At 37.4% G+C, this 18,652-nt stretch overlaps 1 protein-coding gene across 1 annotated transcript in view; it reads left to right on the plus strand.

The window, feature by feature from the left end:
- The window catches only part of CUNH1orf87 (chromosome unknown C1orf87 homolog), an 82,972-nt gene that overhangs the window by 14,758 nt on the left and 49,562 nt on the right, over positions 1-18,652 (plus strand). Inside the window, exons 3-4 of the mRNA XM_032136900.2 lie at positions 3,485-3,719; positions 18,032-18,172. Of these exons, the coding sequence (XP_031992791.1) occupies positions 3,485-3,719; positions 18,032-18,172 (376 nt within the window). The remainder of the gene's footprint in view (positions 1-3,484; positions 3,720-18,031; positions 18,173-18,652) is intronic.

Consider the following 18,652-nt stretch of genomic DNA (forward strand, 5'->3'; position numbering starts at 1 on the left):
CATTGTCCCTGCCTTTATCCAAAAGAGTTAACTCCCTGCCAAATGACCATTTTTGCCTTCAAATCCTGCATTTCCTGCTTTGCTTACCTGCTCCTGTACTTTCAGCTCCTCACATAATCCCCAACTTCCATGGACCTTCCTCTGACTCTACTGCCAATAGGATCTGAGTCTGTGCAATGAAGTAGACAGGTTTAAATCCTGGCTCCACTACTGAAATGCCATGTAAATAGAATTAGGCCAATCACGTCAACTTTCCTGGCCTTAATTTCTTCATTCTAAAATAATAATAATAGGAACATCTGACTATATGGTTGATTTAAGAAATATATAATCTAATGTATATAAATAAGTATAGCGTGGCTGTCATGTTAAATGTTCAGCAATAATATTATTTTTGTAACCATGGCAAACCATAGTTATTTCTGTTTCTTATGAACTTCAAATAGTACTGAATCTTTGTAATGTTCATTTGGCATTTATTTATATGCTAACTGGGTATGTTTCATATTACTTATGTAAATTTTATACCAATTTAATACTTTATAGAAATACAACATACCTATATTTACATAAAAGTATACATCATAAGTCTACCACTCACTGAATTCTCACAAATGTGATATACTCATGCAACAAACACTCAGAACAAGAAACAACATAGTACCAGCATCCCAGAAACCCCGTTATGCTTTCTTCTGGGCTATACATCTCCTCTCAAAGGTAATCACTACCCTGATTTCTACAATATAGTTTTACCAGTCGTTAGCTTTATTGTTTGCATTATTTTTGGAAAACCAAATGAAATTTAAATTTCTTGAAGGCAGGGAACATATATGTCTTCTCTCATTGCAAAAAACTATTTGTCAAATATACACTCTCCTTCTCATACTCCCATCTTCCACTATTATCATTTGAGTGTGTTTGTCTGGCAAAGCCCCAGTTCTCTGTGAGCCTCACTGTCTGCCTTCTCTGCATGTCTGCGAGGACTACTGGGTGAAGTGCCATTCACCCTCTCAAACTGATTTCACAAAAATCAATGATCTTTAACCTTAACTGGCCACTCAGTTGGCCCAGCCAACCTGTCTTATTTTTCTGATCATCCCTCTTCCACTCTTCATAGCAGCTGTCCCAAACCATCTGCCCTTAATTCAGACTTTCTACCCCATCATTTCCCCAATGAGACCCAAGGTAACCATACCTTGTTATCAGAGAAAATTCAAGCTGTCAGCAATTTGATCAACATCTTGTCATCAAATGTACTAATTTGCCTACATCCTTACCTATTTTTCTACAACCTTAACCCTGAGGTTTCCCTTCTGCGTCTGTCCTCTCAATGACTTCCATTTCCCTTTGTCAACGTTCATCTTATATCATCAATGATATCCTCTCCTTTTCTGCAGTTCAACTGGCTATTCACCATTGGCATTTCAACAGGCTAAACTCCCTAGCATCTTTGAACATGATAACAAAGTCTTATCTGAAACCCTATATTCCACATCAATCATCACCCCATCTTTCTCCCTTCTTGCCGCCAAACTTCTTCAGAGAGGTCTTTATACTTCCTGTCTACATTGCTTGTCCCCCCCCTCTTTCTTCAATCCACTTCAGTCTAGCCTCCACCTACATTACCTCATTGAAATTCCCCATACCAGGTTTCCTGACTACATCCTTATGGCTAACCCAACGGACCCTTTTCAGAAACTTCCTCTCAGCAGCATTTAATACTGTTGTCCTCTCTCTGGAGACATCCTCTTGCTTTTCTACCAAGTCTTCCTTCTAGTCTCCTGATTCCCCTTCTACTTTACCGGGAATTTTTTTTGAAGCTCTTTTTAAGGCTCATCTTTCCTCTTTAAATGTAGTATCCATCAGAGTTCTTTCCTAGGCTTTCTTTTCTTCTTGTGCTACCACCACCAAGAGGACGACTATAAAAATATACATATATTCAAATTATTGCCCATGGTTTGTTCTTATTCAAATCAACAAGTATTGGAGTTCAACAAGTATTATTTAAATCAATGAATGTTATATTTAGGTAACATGATATGCTTGTAAATGGATCTTTTCCACTGTATATATAAATAATAGCTAGAATTTATAGAATGCCATGTAGGTACAAGGCATAGCTACTTTGAAACTTATTTTTTTCTGATTAGAGAATAGTATTTTCTTATGTAGAAAATTTAGAACAATAATACTATAAAGTATAATATGACATGATATAGTGTAATAGAGTGTAATGTAATACACTGAGTTCTACCACCCAGAGATACCGTTAACTTCTGGCACATTGTTTGCTAGATTGAATAGGCATACACGTTATATACATGCATTTTACACAGTTGAGACAATCATATATTCACTTACTTTTATAAGTGGACATTTACTTGTATCATTAAATTATTCATAACTATTTTAATGACTTCATACACTTGATCATGAGCAAAGAATGAAATAGTCAATGCACCCACCTATTACTAAATATTTAGTTTTCTTTTTTTTGCATTTTTCTTCTTAATACACACGCTTTAACATTGTTCTACATGTCAGAGTTTCAGTTTCTTGACTCCTAATGTTTTGTCAGGTCACCCACTGTAAGAATTATATCTGCCTTCTATGCTTAAAATGGTACCTGGTTACTGTTTTGATTTGTAAGACTTTCCGTTATTTTTTTATTTTTTAGTTTTTTTAGAGATGAGGTCACCCAGGCTGGAGTGCAGTGGTGCGATCTCGGCTCACTGCAACCTCCGCCTCCTGGGTTCAAGTGATTCTTCTGCCTCAGCCTCCCAAGTAGCTGGGACTACAGGAGTGCGCCACCACGCCTGGCTGATTTTTGTATTTTTAGTAGAGACGGGGTTTCACCATATTGGCCAGGTTGGTCTCAAACTCCTGACCTTGTGATCCACCCGCCTCGGCCTCCCAAAGTGCTGGGATTACAGGTGTGAGGATTTTTAAATTATTAAACAAAGTTGAACCTTTAATTTTGTTTGTTATTTGAATTTCCTTGAATCATCCTACAGTTTTTTTTTTCTTTTCTCTAATATTAAACTTAAATGAAAGGCTCCCAGGGGAAAAGGAAGTCTCAAAGGGAGAGGCATAGAGCAGAACTGGAGCTGACAAACTGTTTTGACTTTCTTTTCTAAGGCTGAAAATACCTGTTACATTTACAAGTAAGAAATGTGATAACATTTAGGGTTCGTTTTTCATACTGGCCATTGCTTACAGTAGGGGTTTGGGAGTAGATGGATAGATTATGAATATGAGGAAGAGGGTAAGGAAAAAGATAAAGCCTGCAAAGATAATATTAATAACATGTTCTCTCTATGGTGAATGACGCATAGACAAATAACCAATATTTATGCTTCCACATTCCACTGTGCTGAGTTACCACTGTTCACAACACCAAACACACCTTCTGTTCTTATGCCAGCCTAGTGTATGAGGAGTCTGTCTGTAAGTGACAAAGTATAAAATTCTTTCTTCACAGCAAGGAGAATGAGAACTTGAAAACAAAAACCCAAACAATGCACCAGAAACCAATGACTGATAATTCAAGGCAGATGAGCAGAGACACCCCAGTTCCCATTAACTTCACTGATCAGCAAACCAGTGATAATCCAGATGATGTGAAAGAGAACAAGCACCCAGAGAACAACCAGAAATCACAAAACAACCAGAAACTACTAACAGGGGCAAACAGTAGCAGATTCCTGGATGGCCAAGTGAGTGACAAAAAATACCCAAGTTTATCTTGATAATTTATTAGGAAAATATAGATAAAAACATAGGTTCACACAAAAACACACCGTACAAATGTTCATTAATATATTTTGCATGAGATAGAAGTAAGAATCAATTATTTTCAATCTGAAAATGAATTTCAGGGTCATTTTGTATATTGTATCTTTGCTGACCACCAACGGAGTTGGTCATGATCACCAATGAAGTTGGTCATGACAACCAACGGAGTTGGTCAACTTATTCTGCCTGTGGTTAGCTCAGTGATACTCAGTGTTGTTACTATACATGCAAAGTTGGGGCGTGTTGGAGTAAGAGTCTGTCTGCTTTTACATTACAAAAAGAAATAATTTATTTTAAAAATCCAATGCAACCATGTCTAATTACAAAAAAAATTATAGGCCCAAAACTCTGTTGATAGAAATATATATCACTGCACTCTGTTAACAATCAACCAAACAATTCATAACAAACTAACTTGATGATGATGAATCTATATGATTAGTACTTTGTAATTAAAAAGCAAGTAAAGCAGCAATTGAAAACTGGATCTAAATCAAGACAAAACTAATGATTCATTGATAACAAAGTACCATTTCCAAAATTGCTGAAATTGCAATTAAACAGATACATAGAGTAGGAGTTTTGCAATGCTGCCAAGCATTAAGTGACAGCCAGATATTTTAGTAAAATACTGAATTAGAGTCTGCAGTACACTCTAACATAACTATTTTTAGTTTGTAATTTTAATAGCCCTTTCTAAATCACGGAGCTACTAGCTAGTCTTTAGTCATATGAGAAAATGAATGCCTATGGATTTGTGATCTTCTGTTCATAAGAACCATGCAAAGGATCAAATTTTGGAGTGGTTAACAGCCAAGGTCTAGTTGAACACTGAAGACCAGAAATGAAAGTGACTTTCCCAAAACATGAGTGACACAGATTGAGCTGTCACTCAAGCCTCTTAGTCTCCAGTTTGGCTGAGTCCTTGAATTTAGGCCTTCGTTACAGCAAAAGATAGTGAATCTGCAGAGGTGATATAATCCATTTGAATGATTAAATCTGAATTTTTATCTGAATGTTTTAAACTAATTTAGATTCTGGCATTAATATATTTGTTGTTTTTGCTCCCAAAGAATGGCTTTGGTAATAATATTATGGTTATAAAAGACTTTATTATTGACTAATTGCTTCGAGGTAAATTTTATTATTTACTCTTTGAAATTAATCCTGTGAGGTAGATGCCATTGTTATTTCTACCACCATGGCATAGATGATAAAACTAACACTCAGAAAGGATAAAGTGACTCATAAGTGTGCAGATAAGATGTTTGTCTAGGTTTTTGTTTCTTTACTTACATTTTTATTGATCTTTCTAATTATAAAACAGCATAATGATGTAGCAATTTTTGAAAAACAGGAGAATATAAATAAGAAGAAAAATATCAACTAAAGAAAACTAGTGGTTTTCTTTTCCTTTCTTCCTCTTTTTTCCTTCATGCATAGATATAGAATGAGAATCATTATATATACTCTTTATTATCCTGCTTGATTCACTTCATATCATATCAAAAATTCTCCCCTTGGCATGAAAAAAATCATCCTACACATCATCTTTAATGGTTCTGTGAGAGTTGTACTCAGAACTAACACCTAGATGGATAGCATTTACTATGTGCCAGGCAGTATTCTGAGCTCTTTACAGATATTAACTAATTTACTATTCCCAAGCACCTGGTGAGGTAGGAACTCTTATTATCTTTAGTTCATGGTTAAGGGAGCTGAGAAACAGAGAGGTCAAGTGCCTTGCTAAAGTCATAGAACTGAGAAGTGGCAGACCCACAATTCAAGCCCAGGTTCTAGGTCCTTAGCACCAAACTGTATACATTCCTTTATAGAGATATAACACGGTTCACTTAACAAACGCCTTACGGGCCCTTAAGCCATTTCTAGTTTTTCTCTTATATATAGACATCTGTTTCTTGACACTCCTCCTAATACATCAAGCTGCTCATTCCTGTCATGGACTCTGCATTCACCATTACCATAGGTAACATGTTCATTAGGTAAGCTGTTCTTGACCTCCATGATCTGGATTATTTGCTAGCTCTGCAGTACAGGGAGAAAATTTGCCCCTCCCCTCCCAGAACTCAACAGGGCCTCTAGTGGGAGGCTCAGCGGGGGCTAACACCCTGCCACCAAACAAGGAAGGCCTTGTGGGAGGTGTGGGGACCGACTAATTGGTTCTGTCTGCCGGGCGGGCGTGTGGTGCTGGCCTGCCAGATGGCAGCCACAGTTGCCTGGTACAGAGACCCTCATTACCAGCTTGACTAAGTGGTAAATGGAATCCTGCCGCAGTTACAAAAGCACACCAATCAGAACTCTTTCTAGATCCTTATCACTCACACATAGATGAAAATAAGCTTTCCTGCCTGGGACGTAACAGGCAATCTGGACCAGCTGAATTTGCTCCAAAAGAGAAGTTGCTGATAAAGACTGAGCTAACATGCGTGAGGACGAGCAAGTGTGAAACTCTTTTCCAAATCACAGAGTAAGTTCGAAGAGTCTCATTGGTTGGAAGTAAGTAAAACTGAAGATGTTAAGAGAATCCTTCATTTTGTGTATATAAGAACAGTGAGATATCTTAGAAATAAACAAGTACAAACGTTCCTTTCACAAAGGAAGAATGAGAGGACCAGAGAGATTAAATGCTCCAAAGTCTCACAAGAAAAGAGCTTGGCTTTTCTGACTCCTAGTTCTAGGATCTTTTTGCCTCCAAATTCTGCTTTATATGGGTACGTTTTTGAAAAAAAACATATTGTTTATATCATTTCTCAGAATTATCAGCTCTGCCTTCTCTCAGAAGAATAAAAAAGAATGTGTGACTAGCAACAAACTCAGTAGCACAGTTTCAAAAATAAAATTGTAGTGTGCTTTTTGCATCTGGCAGCATGAAAACGAAAGTGTCAGTGCTTTAATTTTAATAATTATCACAGTTTATTGGGAAGGTTTCTTTTCAAAGCCCTTTTGTGTGTTTTCCCTTGTTCATTCTCCACAATAGCCCTGCAAGATAGGTAAAGGCACATAATGTTATCTTTATTTTATAGATGAATAGACAGATGTCAAGGACATTTCTACTTGGCTGTGCATTTGCAGCTCAGATTCAGCAAGTTAGAAGCAGAGCCTTTTATCTTGTACTTCTGGTGGTCTGTGTCTCACAGAATGGTCTCACCCCTCTCTCAATTGCACCAGCAAGAAACCTGAACATACTTTCCTCCTCTCTCTCCCTAACTCTGACATCCAACCAATCACAGATTCCTTTACATTCTACCTCCTTCGTGTCTCTCAAAACCTTCTCTGTCTTTTATTTTCCTTGTCATCACCATAATCAGACCACCATTTTGTCTCACCAGGGAGATTTTAATTATCTTCAAACTGACTTTTCTGACTTTAAAGCTCTCTCTCTGTATTGGTCAGCTATTGTGATAAATACTGCTGCGTAACAAATCACCCCACAAATCAGTGGTTTATAACAATAATCATTTATGCTCACATCTACAGATATAAGCTTAGCTTAGGCAGCTTTTATTTATCTCATATATATTTATTTATTGGGTTGGGCTGGGCTTGGCTCTAAACTGGATTTGATTCAGGTCTGCTCTGTGTTTTCTTGTTCTGAATCCAGCAAGCTCTTCAAGGATGTCCTTCTCATAGTGATGGAAACATTTTAAGAGAACAAACTCAGTTACACAAGGACATTTTAAGTCTTTGCTTTTTGCTTGTGTCATATCCACTAACATCCCATTAGCCAAAGCAAACCACATGGCCAAGCACAACATGAATGGGGCAGGGATATATATGCTATCTCTTTTAGGAGGAACCACTTGATCAGATATAGCCTCTGCTTAAAACACTTAAATTCCCTTGTTAAATCCCAATTGCCCTGGTATAAAACTTAAACTCCTTGACTTAGCATTCTAGCTCAACTCTGTCTATTCTCTGTTTCACTTTCATCACCACATGTCACTAAACTGAAATTCTATTCCATAAATAGAGTTCTGTTCCCTTTAACCTCAAATCCTTTGCCCATGCTATTCTTTATGGGTAAAATTCTCTTCCCTCCATCTTTATTTGATTAACTTCTAATCATGTAAGTGTCCCAACTTAGATAGCAGCTCTATCAAGAAGCATTATCATCTGATTTCCATGACTGAGGTAAATGCCTTTCCTAATGTATTTCCAAGTGAATCTGTGCTACCTCTACAGTAGATGTTGCCATACTATTAAAATAAGCTGTTTCCTTATCTGTCTCCTTCCACAAGTCTGTAAGACCACTGAGAGTTAAGAATTGTTGCTTGTTCATTTTCATTTCCAAATGTCTTTCTCTGTATATTGGCTCAAAGCCAACATCTAATTTAATGGGAAAACACTAGAGACTTTCTCATTTCGGTTTGGAAGAAGTTAAAGAGTGCCCACTGGCTCCACTGGCTTTTAATATTATCCGGGAGGTATTTGCCAATGCAATTACATAAGAGAAAGAAAGTATAGGCATATTACTTAGAAAGGAAGAGGAAAAACTATTTTCAGAGTATAAGATTGTACATCTAAAATCTCAAGACAGCTAATGAAAAAAACTACAAACAATCAAGAGAATTTGGCAAACTAGAAAGTTATAAAATCAATAACACAAATCAATGGCTGTCATATATGTCAACAAAAATGAGTTAGAAGATAAAACGGAGGAAAAGGCACCATTTACAATAGCAAATAAATGTAGAAGTAAATTAACTAAATAAATAAATCAAATGCCAAGACATAAACTTAACAAGAAACGTCCAAACCTGTATGAGAACAAAATATAAAGCACTCCAGAAAGACACAAGAGTAGATTTGAACAAATGGAAAGGCATGCTGTTTTATTGTACACAGAATGTTAACATCATCAAAACGTCAATCCTCCCTAGGGTAATTTATAAATTTGTTGGGATTCCAACAAAAAAATAGTATTAGGTTTTTATTTTGTTTTGTTTTACAACTAGCCAAATTGATTAGCAAGTTATTTTGGAATAACAAGCAAGCATGAATAGTCAAGAAAACCCTGAAAAGGAGAGCAGCACTATGAGTAATGGGTAAGATACCATTACCAGATATTAAAACAAAAAGTCTCTGTATTTAAAATAGTGTGGTTTGGGCACATGAATACATGAAAGACCAATGAAATTGAAAAGAAAAATTCAGAAATAAACTCACTGGCATATTGTTATTTTGTATATGATAAAGGTGACATTGAAAATTAATAAGAAACAGATGGACATTTTAATCAGTGACACATTATTGGATAGCTATAGAGAAGTTTTAAGTTGGGTCTATTCTTCATATACCATACATATATAGGATGTATATTAGGATATATTCCAAATACATCAAAGGTTTAAGTGTAAAGGAATAAAAATATACAAATAGTACAAGTAAACATGAGTGATTTCTTCTGTCATCTGGGATAAGGGGAAACTTTCTTAACTGTGACTCAAAATGCAGATACAATGAGGAAAACAATGATCCTTTTCACTGAAGTAGTGATTATTTTCACCATATGGCCAGAACCCCTGTAAGCAAAGCACATAAACACCTGACAAAGTGGGAGGAAAATCTGCAACTTGTATCATTGACAAATATATCTCTCATCTATAGAATATTCTACTTAAAATAGAGAAGAAAAGGGGCAGTAAACTATTAGAAAAATGGGCAAAAACATGAACAGGCAGTTCACAGAAAAACAAATGTAAATATTCCTTAAATATATCAAAAGATGTGGACTTGCTTTTAATAAGTAGAATGTAAATTAATTCTACCCTGAGATATAATTTCTCATTAGCAAAATCCAGGAAATTGATAACATAATTTGGCAAAATCCATAATTTTGATAATATACTTTGTTGGAAGGATATGGGGAAACAGATACACTGCTACAATGATAGAAAAAAATTTAAATGGAAAAATTGTTTTGGAAGAAAAATTGATAATAGTTAGCAGAACTACATCTACATTTATTTTTTATAAGAAAATCTCACTTTGAGAAATCTATCCCAAAGATGTACTTGAAAAATATAATATTAAAAGATTTATGCAGAAGATATACATTCCAACATTACCTGTTACACCAAAAAATTATAAACAACCTAAATTTCCATAGACAATGGACTGTTTGAATAAACTAAGGTACATCCATACATGGAGTACTATGAAATTGTAAAAAGAAATGTAGAATTTTTGTATATATGAGTATTATTATATATTACTATGTGGAGTAATATAACAAGATACATTACTAATTGAATAAAAGTGAGGTAGAAAAAATATATAGATTATTCTACTGGGTATCTATCTATCTATATATCTATTATGTACATATCCCTTATGTTTTTTAAAATGAAAGAATTAATTAAGAACATTATTAAAAAGTGGTTATCTCTTGGGGATAGATGGAACATGATGAATGGATAAAAAATAGAAACCATACTTCTCTGAATGTCTTGTTTTGTAGGTTTGGCTTTGCAGCCACATAAATGTTTTACACCACAGAATTATAAAGTAAAATTATATGTTAAGAAAATCAATTTGTAAAAATCAAAAACAAAATAAAATAAATCTGGTGTTGTTATCTTTTGGTATATAACAAATTGCCCTAAAACTTAGTAACTTAAATCAATAAACATGTATTACCTGCCACTCTTTCTCAGGGAAAGGAATCTAGGAGTGGCTTAGATGAGAGATTTTGATTCAAAGTCTTGCAAAATTTCACCCCAGATTTCACCCAGGGATGCAGTCATCTGAAAGCTTGATCAGAACTAGAGGATCTACTTCCAAGCTCACTCATGTGGCTCTTGACAGAGGCCTACTGGCTGTGTCCACAGGTCTCAGTTTTTCTCATTTGGGCTTCTCTCTAGGGGTGTGCATGACATGGCTGGCTTCCCACAAAATGAGTGATCTGAGAGAGATTGATTGTACATAATCAAATTGGAAGCTGCCATATCTTTGATAACCTAATCTCAGATGTGACGTACCATCACTTCCACAGTATTCTACTGGTCACATAGACCAATCTTAATTAAATGTTGAGGGGATGAAGGAGACTACATAAGGCCATGAGACCAGGCAGCAGGGATCATTGGGGCCACCTTGAAAATGAGTGACCACATGAACCTAACTATATATTAATTGGCAATAAAATTAAACAAAATGAAACAATTGTAAATGATTTTAAAACACAGTGACTTCATTGCATATCCCTAGTGGAATATTTACTGTAAAGAAAATATTTCTTGAAAAAATATATTTAAATGTTTTTAATGACCATTATGTTGATACCGTTGTTCTCTGTGTGTATATTTTATGGGATAAAGCAAGTGAGTCATTATCTTGGTGGTTTTTTCTTTTTTTTTTTGGACTTGCTATTTGGGATATAGAAGAAATAAAATATAGATAGAGTATTAATAAAATTACATAAAACCCCTATGGTCCTACATTTGAAATGAAAAATCAGTATGAACTCTTTTTAAAAACATATTTCCCAGTTCTGTCCATTGGAAAAATTTAGAAACAATGACTAGGCCTGAAGCAATGAGTAGCCTTGTATCTGCATTATGTTCAGTAAAATTCCAAGAGCTGATTCCACCTTTGAGCCTGGAATATCCACTTATACCGAAAGCAATGAAGATACCAAAGACTTCCTAAGACTGGTCAAAAAAGACTCAGGATCTAACTTCAAGAGGTTCCCACAGTGGAAAGCGACATAATTTGGGCATCAATAAAAGTAATAATTGCAATAGATTGAAACACATTAAATATGTTTAAATATATATATATATTCATAATGATTATTTTAAAAAACAAAAACTCATTGGTCATCTCTGAAGAATGCTAGGGAACAAACTATTTATTTGAAAAAACAGTAAATAAAAGAACCAAGCATTTATTCATTTGGCCATTTTCTATGTAAATTGTATCTGAAGTAACAGTTGATGAAGGGACGTCTCTCTTTAAAGAACTATTTCTGTTAATAAATGAAGAATGGTGGGATAAGAATTTCACCATTTTGCAAAGCCCTAATGAAAACAAAAGGAATTAAGCAATGCATATGAGTGCCTGTAATTATGACCCAAAAAAAGACAATTAGATAGCATTTGCTTCTATGGGAAAATATACTACCACCTATAAAAATGTCTTGTCAAATAAAATTGATCTTGAACATGAATAAGACTTTAGATATAACTATTATTTTACAGGAAATAAATGATACTTTTTAAAAACAGCATAGGGATGCCAGAAAATGCAGACTGTGTAAAACTCTACAGTGCAGACAACACAGCTTCTTCAACAATTACAAGAAAAAATAACGATGAAAGGGGCAGAGTGGGAAGACTAGACATTTTAAAAATATGTAAGCCTGGATGCAGTGGCTCATGCCTGTAGTCCCAACACTTTGCGGGGGTCAAGGTAGGAGGATTGCTTCAGGTCAGGAGTTCAAGGCCACTCTGGGCAACCTAGCAAGAACCTATCTCTACAAAAAACAAAAAGTTAGCTGGGTGTGGTGGTGTGCACCTCTAGTCCTAACTACTTGGGAGGCTGAGACAGGGGATTGCTTGAGTCTAGGAGTTCAGGCCAGGCTGTGGTGAATAATGGCTGTGCTACTGCACTCTAGCCTGGGTAACAGAAAAAATTTAAAAAAAAAAAGAAGGAAGGAAAGAAGGAAGGAAGGAGGAAGGGAGGGAGGGAGAGAGAGAGAAAGAAAGAGAAAGAGAAAGAAAGGAAAGGAAGATAGGAAGGAAGGAGGAAGGGAGGGAGGGTAGGAGAGGGAGGGAGGGAGAGAGAGAGAAAGAAGGAGAGAAAAAGAAAAGGAAGGAAGGAAAGAAGGAAGGAAGGAAGCAGAGGGGGAGGAGGAGAAGGAGAAGGAAAGAAGGAAGGAAAGAGAGAGGGGGATGGAGGAAGGAAAGAAGGAAGGAAGGAAGGAAGGAAGGAAGGAAAGAAGGAAGGAGAGGAAGGAAAGAAGGAAGGAAGGAATTTAAAAAGATGTAAGGAAAAGAGGAAAGGAGGAAAAAAAAGAGAAAGACATGAAGGAAGGAAGGAAAGAAGGAAGGAAGGAAGGAAGGAAGGAAGGAAGGAAGGAGGGAAGGGGAGGAGGAGGAGGAGAAGGACAAGGAAAGAAGGAAGGAAGGAAGGAGACAAGGGGAGGAAGGAAGGAAGGAGACAAGGGGAGGGAGGAAGGAAAGAAGGAAGGAAAGAAGGAAAGAAGGAAGGAATTTTAAAAGATGCAAGGAAAAGAGGAAAGGAGGAAAAAGAGAGAAAGCCAGGCAGGCAGGCAGGCAGGCGGGAATTTTAAAAGGTGTAAGAGATATTAACCTATTGCAATATATGGTTCATATTTTGAATATGCAAACTATGAAAATAAGATTTACCAGACAACTGGGGGATTTTAAACACTGATGAGGCATTTGGAGATACTGAGGAATTACTGTTAATAATAAGGAATTTTTAAGTGTTATAATGTTATTGTGTATTTAAAAAGAGTCCTCATTCTTGGGGCAGTGGTTCTCAAACTTCAGTGTGCATCAGAATTACTGGAGGACTTATTCAAACACAGATTTCTGGGCCCCATCCCACAAATTTCTATTTAGTGGGTCTGGGGTGGGTCTCAATAATTTTCATTTCTCACAGACTCCCAGAGGAAGCTGAGGCTTCTGGCCCAAAGACTACACTTTAAGAACCACTGCTTTATAGACATATGCTGAAATAATGTGGATGAAATAACACACTGTCTGGGCTCACTTCATCTCTGGTGGAGGGTAATGTGGGGATAAATAAAATAAGATTGTCAGTTGATCACTGAAACCTGGTGATGAGCACAGGGAGTTTCATCATGCTATTATCTCTACATGTGCCTGTTTTTGAAGTTTCCAAAATTAAAAGTTAAAATGTAAACAAAGTATACATTGTTACAAATATGAGTAAAATAGCCAAATGATTAATATCAATATGTATTGTATTAATTTGTTTAAAGCACATTTAAAATCACATATTACATATAATATTAATTTGGAAATACATTTTTTTCTAAGTCTACATTTCTTAAAAAAAAAGTATACAACTTTTTACTTAATGTTTCTCATGGCTGTCCTCATTATCACTACTGCCCATTTTTGAGCCATTTAACAGCTTTCTAGAACACCCCAGTACCTTGGTCTAAATTGTTTAAGAAACAGAACTTTTCACATCTGCATTTAATGCTATCTCTGGAAATTTTCTCCCAAACCACAGCTATCCATTGCATGATGTTAAGATGATTTGTTGTGTTCACTTGTCTTGAAAGAGAGTGTGGATGACTCCACACACACTCAAAAATAGTTTTATTTATAAGCAACCTTTAAAAGACTTGTTTACATTTCCAACTCTTGCAAGTTCCAACGCCCCCAGAAGAGTTAGTAAATCTGTGTTAGATTTCTGTGCTTCATTTGTACCAGTTCTTTTAGGCAAACATCACACAACTAGGATTGATTGAAGTCACTCAGCCTATGGTGTTGGTCCCCAAGTGGTATTTTGTTATTCAAAGTAAACTAAATGAGAGAAATCTATGGTATTAGAGACTTCATAGGTGCTCTGACAAATCCCAAGGTCAGAAACCTGGGGAATCTTGATAAAATTTCGCATTTTATCTTTTTTGACACGTGGGGAACACTCTTCACTTTGGAAAAACGACAGCCCCAGGTGACTTAAATCAGCAAGGGAGAAATCTGAAGCCCAGCCTGCAGCTGGCCTGAACCCAGGCACCAAGAGCTCCTCCCCATTCTCCCATGCTGTTGCTCTAGTTTTTCAGCAGATTCAAGGCTGTTCTTGATGTGGGGGGGTGTCAGCCAGGCAAAAGACAGAGTCCTGGCCCACATAGAGATCATATTATTGGAGGGAGATACACAAAATACAACAAATAAATATATCATAAGGTTTTAGAATGTATAAAATATTTAAAATACATAACACTCATTCTTCACAGCATTCCAGGGAGTATATTTTCCTCTTTCCATAGGTGAAGCCAGAAAACTTAGTCTGTGGCCAGGCTCAATGGCTCACGCCTGTAATCCCAGCACTTTGGGAGGCCAAGGCGGGTGGATCACGAGGTCAGGAGATCGAGACCGTCCTGGCTAACATGGTGAAACCCCGTCTCTACTAAAAATACAAAAAAATTAGCCAGGCATGGTGGCAGGCACCTGTAGTCCTAGCTACTCGGGAGGCTGAGGCAGGAGAATGGTGTGAACCTGGGAGGCGGAGGTTGCAGTGAGCCGAGATCGTGCCACTGCACTCCAGCCTGGGTGACAGAGCGAGACTCCGTCTGAAACAAACAAACAAACAAACAAACAAACAAAAAGACTCAGCCTGTGATGTCTAGGCCCAAAGAACTCTGAGGGCAGGAGTCATACCTGCCTTGTTCATTTGCATCTGTAGTGTCAAGGATAAAGGCACTTAATACATTTTCGTGTTTAAATGAAAACAAAAGCAACTGAAAGATACCTTGACTCATGGAATGATGAAGTATTGATAACATTTCTTTAAAACACTATCATAGAAACACATAAATTCTCAGAGGCAAAAAAATTTGTATGTGGCTGAAAATGGAAATATTTTGTATTGCAAATAATTTGCAAAGAAACATATTGTCCTGTGAACAATATGTCTGAAATACCTAGCCAAATATTTTAAAGGGTGAAATTGGCCAGGCCTATAATCCCAGCACTTTGGGAGGCCGAGGTGGGCAGATCACAAGGTCAAGAGATCGAGACCATCCTGGCCAACGTGGTGAAATCCCATCTCTACTAAAAATACAAAAAAAAAAATTAGCTGGGCATGGTGGCATCCGCCTGTAGTTCCAGCTACACTGGAGGCAGAAGCAGGAAAATCTCTTGAACCCGGGAGGGGGAGGTTGCAGTGAGCCGAGATCGCACCACTGTACTCCAGCCTGGCAACAGAGTGAGACTCAGTCTCAAAAAAAAAAGAGTGAAATTGCTCTGTGGACTGAACACTGAATCTCCCTCATCCTAGTGTAATTGTGAAAAGCAGGATTCAAATATCTGCACAATTTACTAGGGAGTAAGTTTTGGGCAAGTCTGCTCTAGTCATTGCTCTACTAATAACATTTTTATGGCTCCCATTGCCCTCAGAATAAAGCATAGATGCTAACAAGGCTAAAGGTAATTCATTGCCTTTCTCCTGCCTCTCTCTCTCCAGGCTTATCTTTTGCCTTTTCCAAAAGTTAAACTATGCTCTGAAAGTATCATCTGTCTCTTACATGCATGCATACACACCTTTGAAGTTTTCTATATCCAGTTCACTCTTCCTGTAATCCTCTTGTCCTCTCCTCCTCCCTCTCCACTTGTTAGCCTATCCAAATCCAAATCTAACTTATCTTGCAAGCCTAGATTTAGATGCCATTCCCTTCAGACCTGGACCACCAAGTCCAGATCAGATGGACCATGGACTATTCTGAGAGTGGCCCTTAGAATCCCTTTTCTATTGTCATGGTTACTTGCTACGCCTCCCACTATCAGCAAACTCTGTGAGAGCAGGGGCTGAGTCTGTTTTTTTCACTGTAAGGCTTATGACAGCGCCTGGCCCAAACTAGACAACCATAAATGTTTTTTAAATGAAGGAATAAAGTTATTTAACTTCTGCAAGCCTTGGCTTTCCAAATGTAAAACGATGCTAGTACTACCTACCTTGTAGTGTCATTGTAAGGATTTAAATAATGACATGAGCAGGACACCCACGTGGTGCCTTGTACAAAGTATGAGCCAAATAAATAACTCTTGTGATTTTTATGCCTATTCAGAACTCTCTGTCATTCTTGCCCACTCTGCTCACTCTAGAGAGACTCTTGGTTTTTCCTTAAAATGTTCATGACTATAAAACATCTGTAGATTGCTATTCATACTGATAGGTTATTCAACATGACTGTCAATTTAGTAGATTCTAGAGAATCCTTCTGATCATGTTGCCCTTCTATTACCTGGTATTAAAAATAACCATGTGTCCAGAGGCTGAGGCAGGAGAATCACTTGAACCTGGGAGGCAGAGGTTGCAGTGAGCCGAGATCTTGCCACTGCACTCCAGCCCGGGTGAAAAAACAAGACTCTGTCTCAAAAATAAATAAATAAATAAAATAACCATGTGTCTTGATTTGTACCAAGTTTTTGTTTTAATCAGATATGGTAAGATACCATACTTGGAGACAATTGCCTTTGAAAAAAGAGTTAATTGCTTTCATTTCCCAAGAGAAGCGGGGATTCCACACCACATCGGGCTACTTGAGGACCTCAAGGAGGCAGAAGGAGGAGCAAGGACAGAACAGCACAAGCCACAGCCTTTCTCTGGGGTTTAGGTGGGAAAGGCAAGGCAGGGCAGAACAAACAGCTTAGGACTAGCTAGTTGGAATAATTCCCCCAGGCTTTGGGGCATAGTGACTATCCCTAGTTGTCTGGAGCCTAGTCTTGGATTTATTTAGGGCAGGAGAAAAAAAGGCTTGCTGTGTGAGAGTTACATAAAGGAGGTATCTGGGGGTTTGAACTCAGGACTAGTTTGCATATGAAAGATGTATTAGCAGGCCAGTTGTTTACCATCTCTAGGAATTAGCTAGTCCTGGGAGGGGCAGGCTCCCCAGCCAGCAAGGTCTACCTTCTGAAGATGTCAAAACACCATAAAATATGAATAATTTAAAAACACAATTAATATACCATGCTCCATGGCAAGAGAGAACAGGGTTTACTACTGATCCTAGTTCTATCATTTATGCTATTGTAACTTTTAGTGACATTACTCCTAGAGTATAATATTCTGAGCTTTTTAATCTCTTGTCAAAATTAACAATTACCTTTGCTGCCCTTCCTGAACCTGCTAATTGAAACAGCCTAATGATACCCTTATCTCTAATAAGAACCCCACATTTGCCTATAAACACCTTACGTTCTACCTATTATTTTTTGCCTGTCACGACACTTTCTTGCCCCAATGAGACATACCTAAGTGTGAATATATTTGTCTAACATGTGTCAAGCATATAATGCTGAAATTGGTGTGAAGGCAACATTTCTTCATGATGATTCAATGACTCAATGATACATGGGCTAAAGTTCATTTAGAACTGGGAATGTGCTTAAATAAATTGGTTGGTTTACTCATTTTCTCCATTCTTTCCTCTTTCTCTTCCCTACCTCCTCTTCTGCTCCTTGCTTCCCTTTGTCCTTGTTCTGTTAAGATTCCCAGTCAGGCAAATGTCCACTGCAGCTCTGTACCAACCGGAGACCAGTCCCTATCCTATGTGCATGGCATTCCCAGGAGAAAGCTTAGAGACTGGTCCTTGGAACAGATGGTGAGAGGTAGCTCTGACCAACCTGAGGTGTGTATACTAAGAGTTGTTGAGTTGTGTCTATTGTAGATGAAGGAGTGTTATTTGTTGACTGTATTTCTTGATGTGGAGCTGATGATATGTTGGTCTGAGGGCTGGTCATAGTGGCTCACACCTGTAATGCCAGCACTTTGAGAAACCAAGCTGGGAGGATCACTTGAAGCCAGGAGTTTGAGAGCAGCCTGAACAACATAGTGAGACCCCACCTCTACAAAAAAAAAAAAAAAAAAAAAATTAAAGACAGTCTGAGAATGGACAAATGGACACCAGACTTCATTTATCCAGTCAGCTTTCCAGAAAGTGTCCTGGGGAGTTCACAGACAAACCTTAAAAATTTCAACCGAACTCCTCATGTTCCTCCCACCTTCCTCCTTTTCTAGGATTGCTGAGCTCAGGAAGGGCCATTATGCTCCCAGTTAACTCAGTCAGGGTCTAGACACCATCCTTGATTTGCATCCCCCATGCTAAACT

This window comes from Hylobates moloch, unplaced genomic scaffold, assembly GCF_009828535.3.
Source record: "Hylobates moloch isolate HMO894 unplaced genomic scaffold, HMol_V3 SCAFFOLD_18, whole genome shotgun sequence".
Classification (NCBI taxonomy): domain Eukaryota; kingdom Metazoa; phylum Chordata; class Mammalia; order Primates; family Hylobatidae; genus Hylobates; species Hylobates moloch.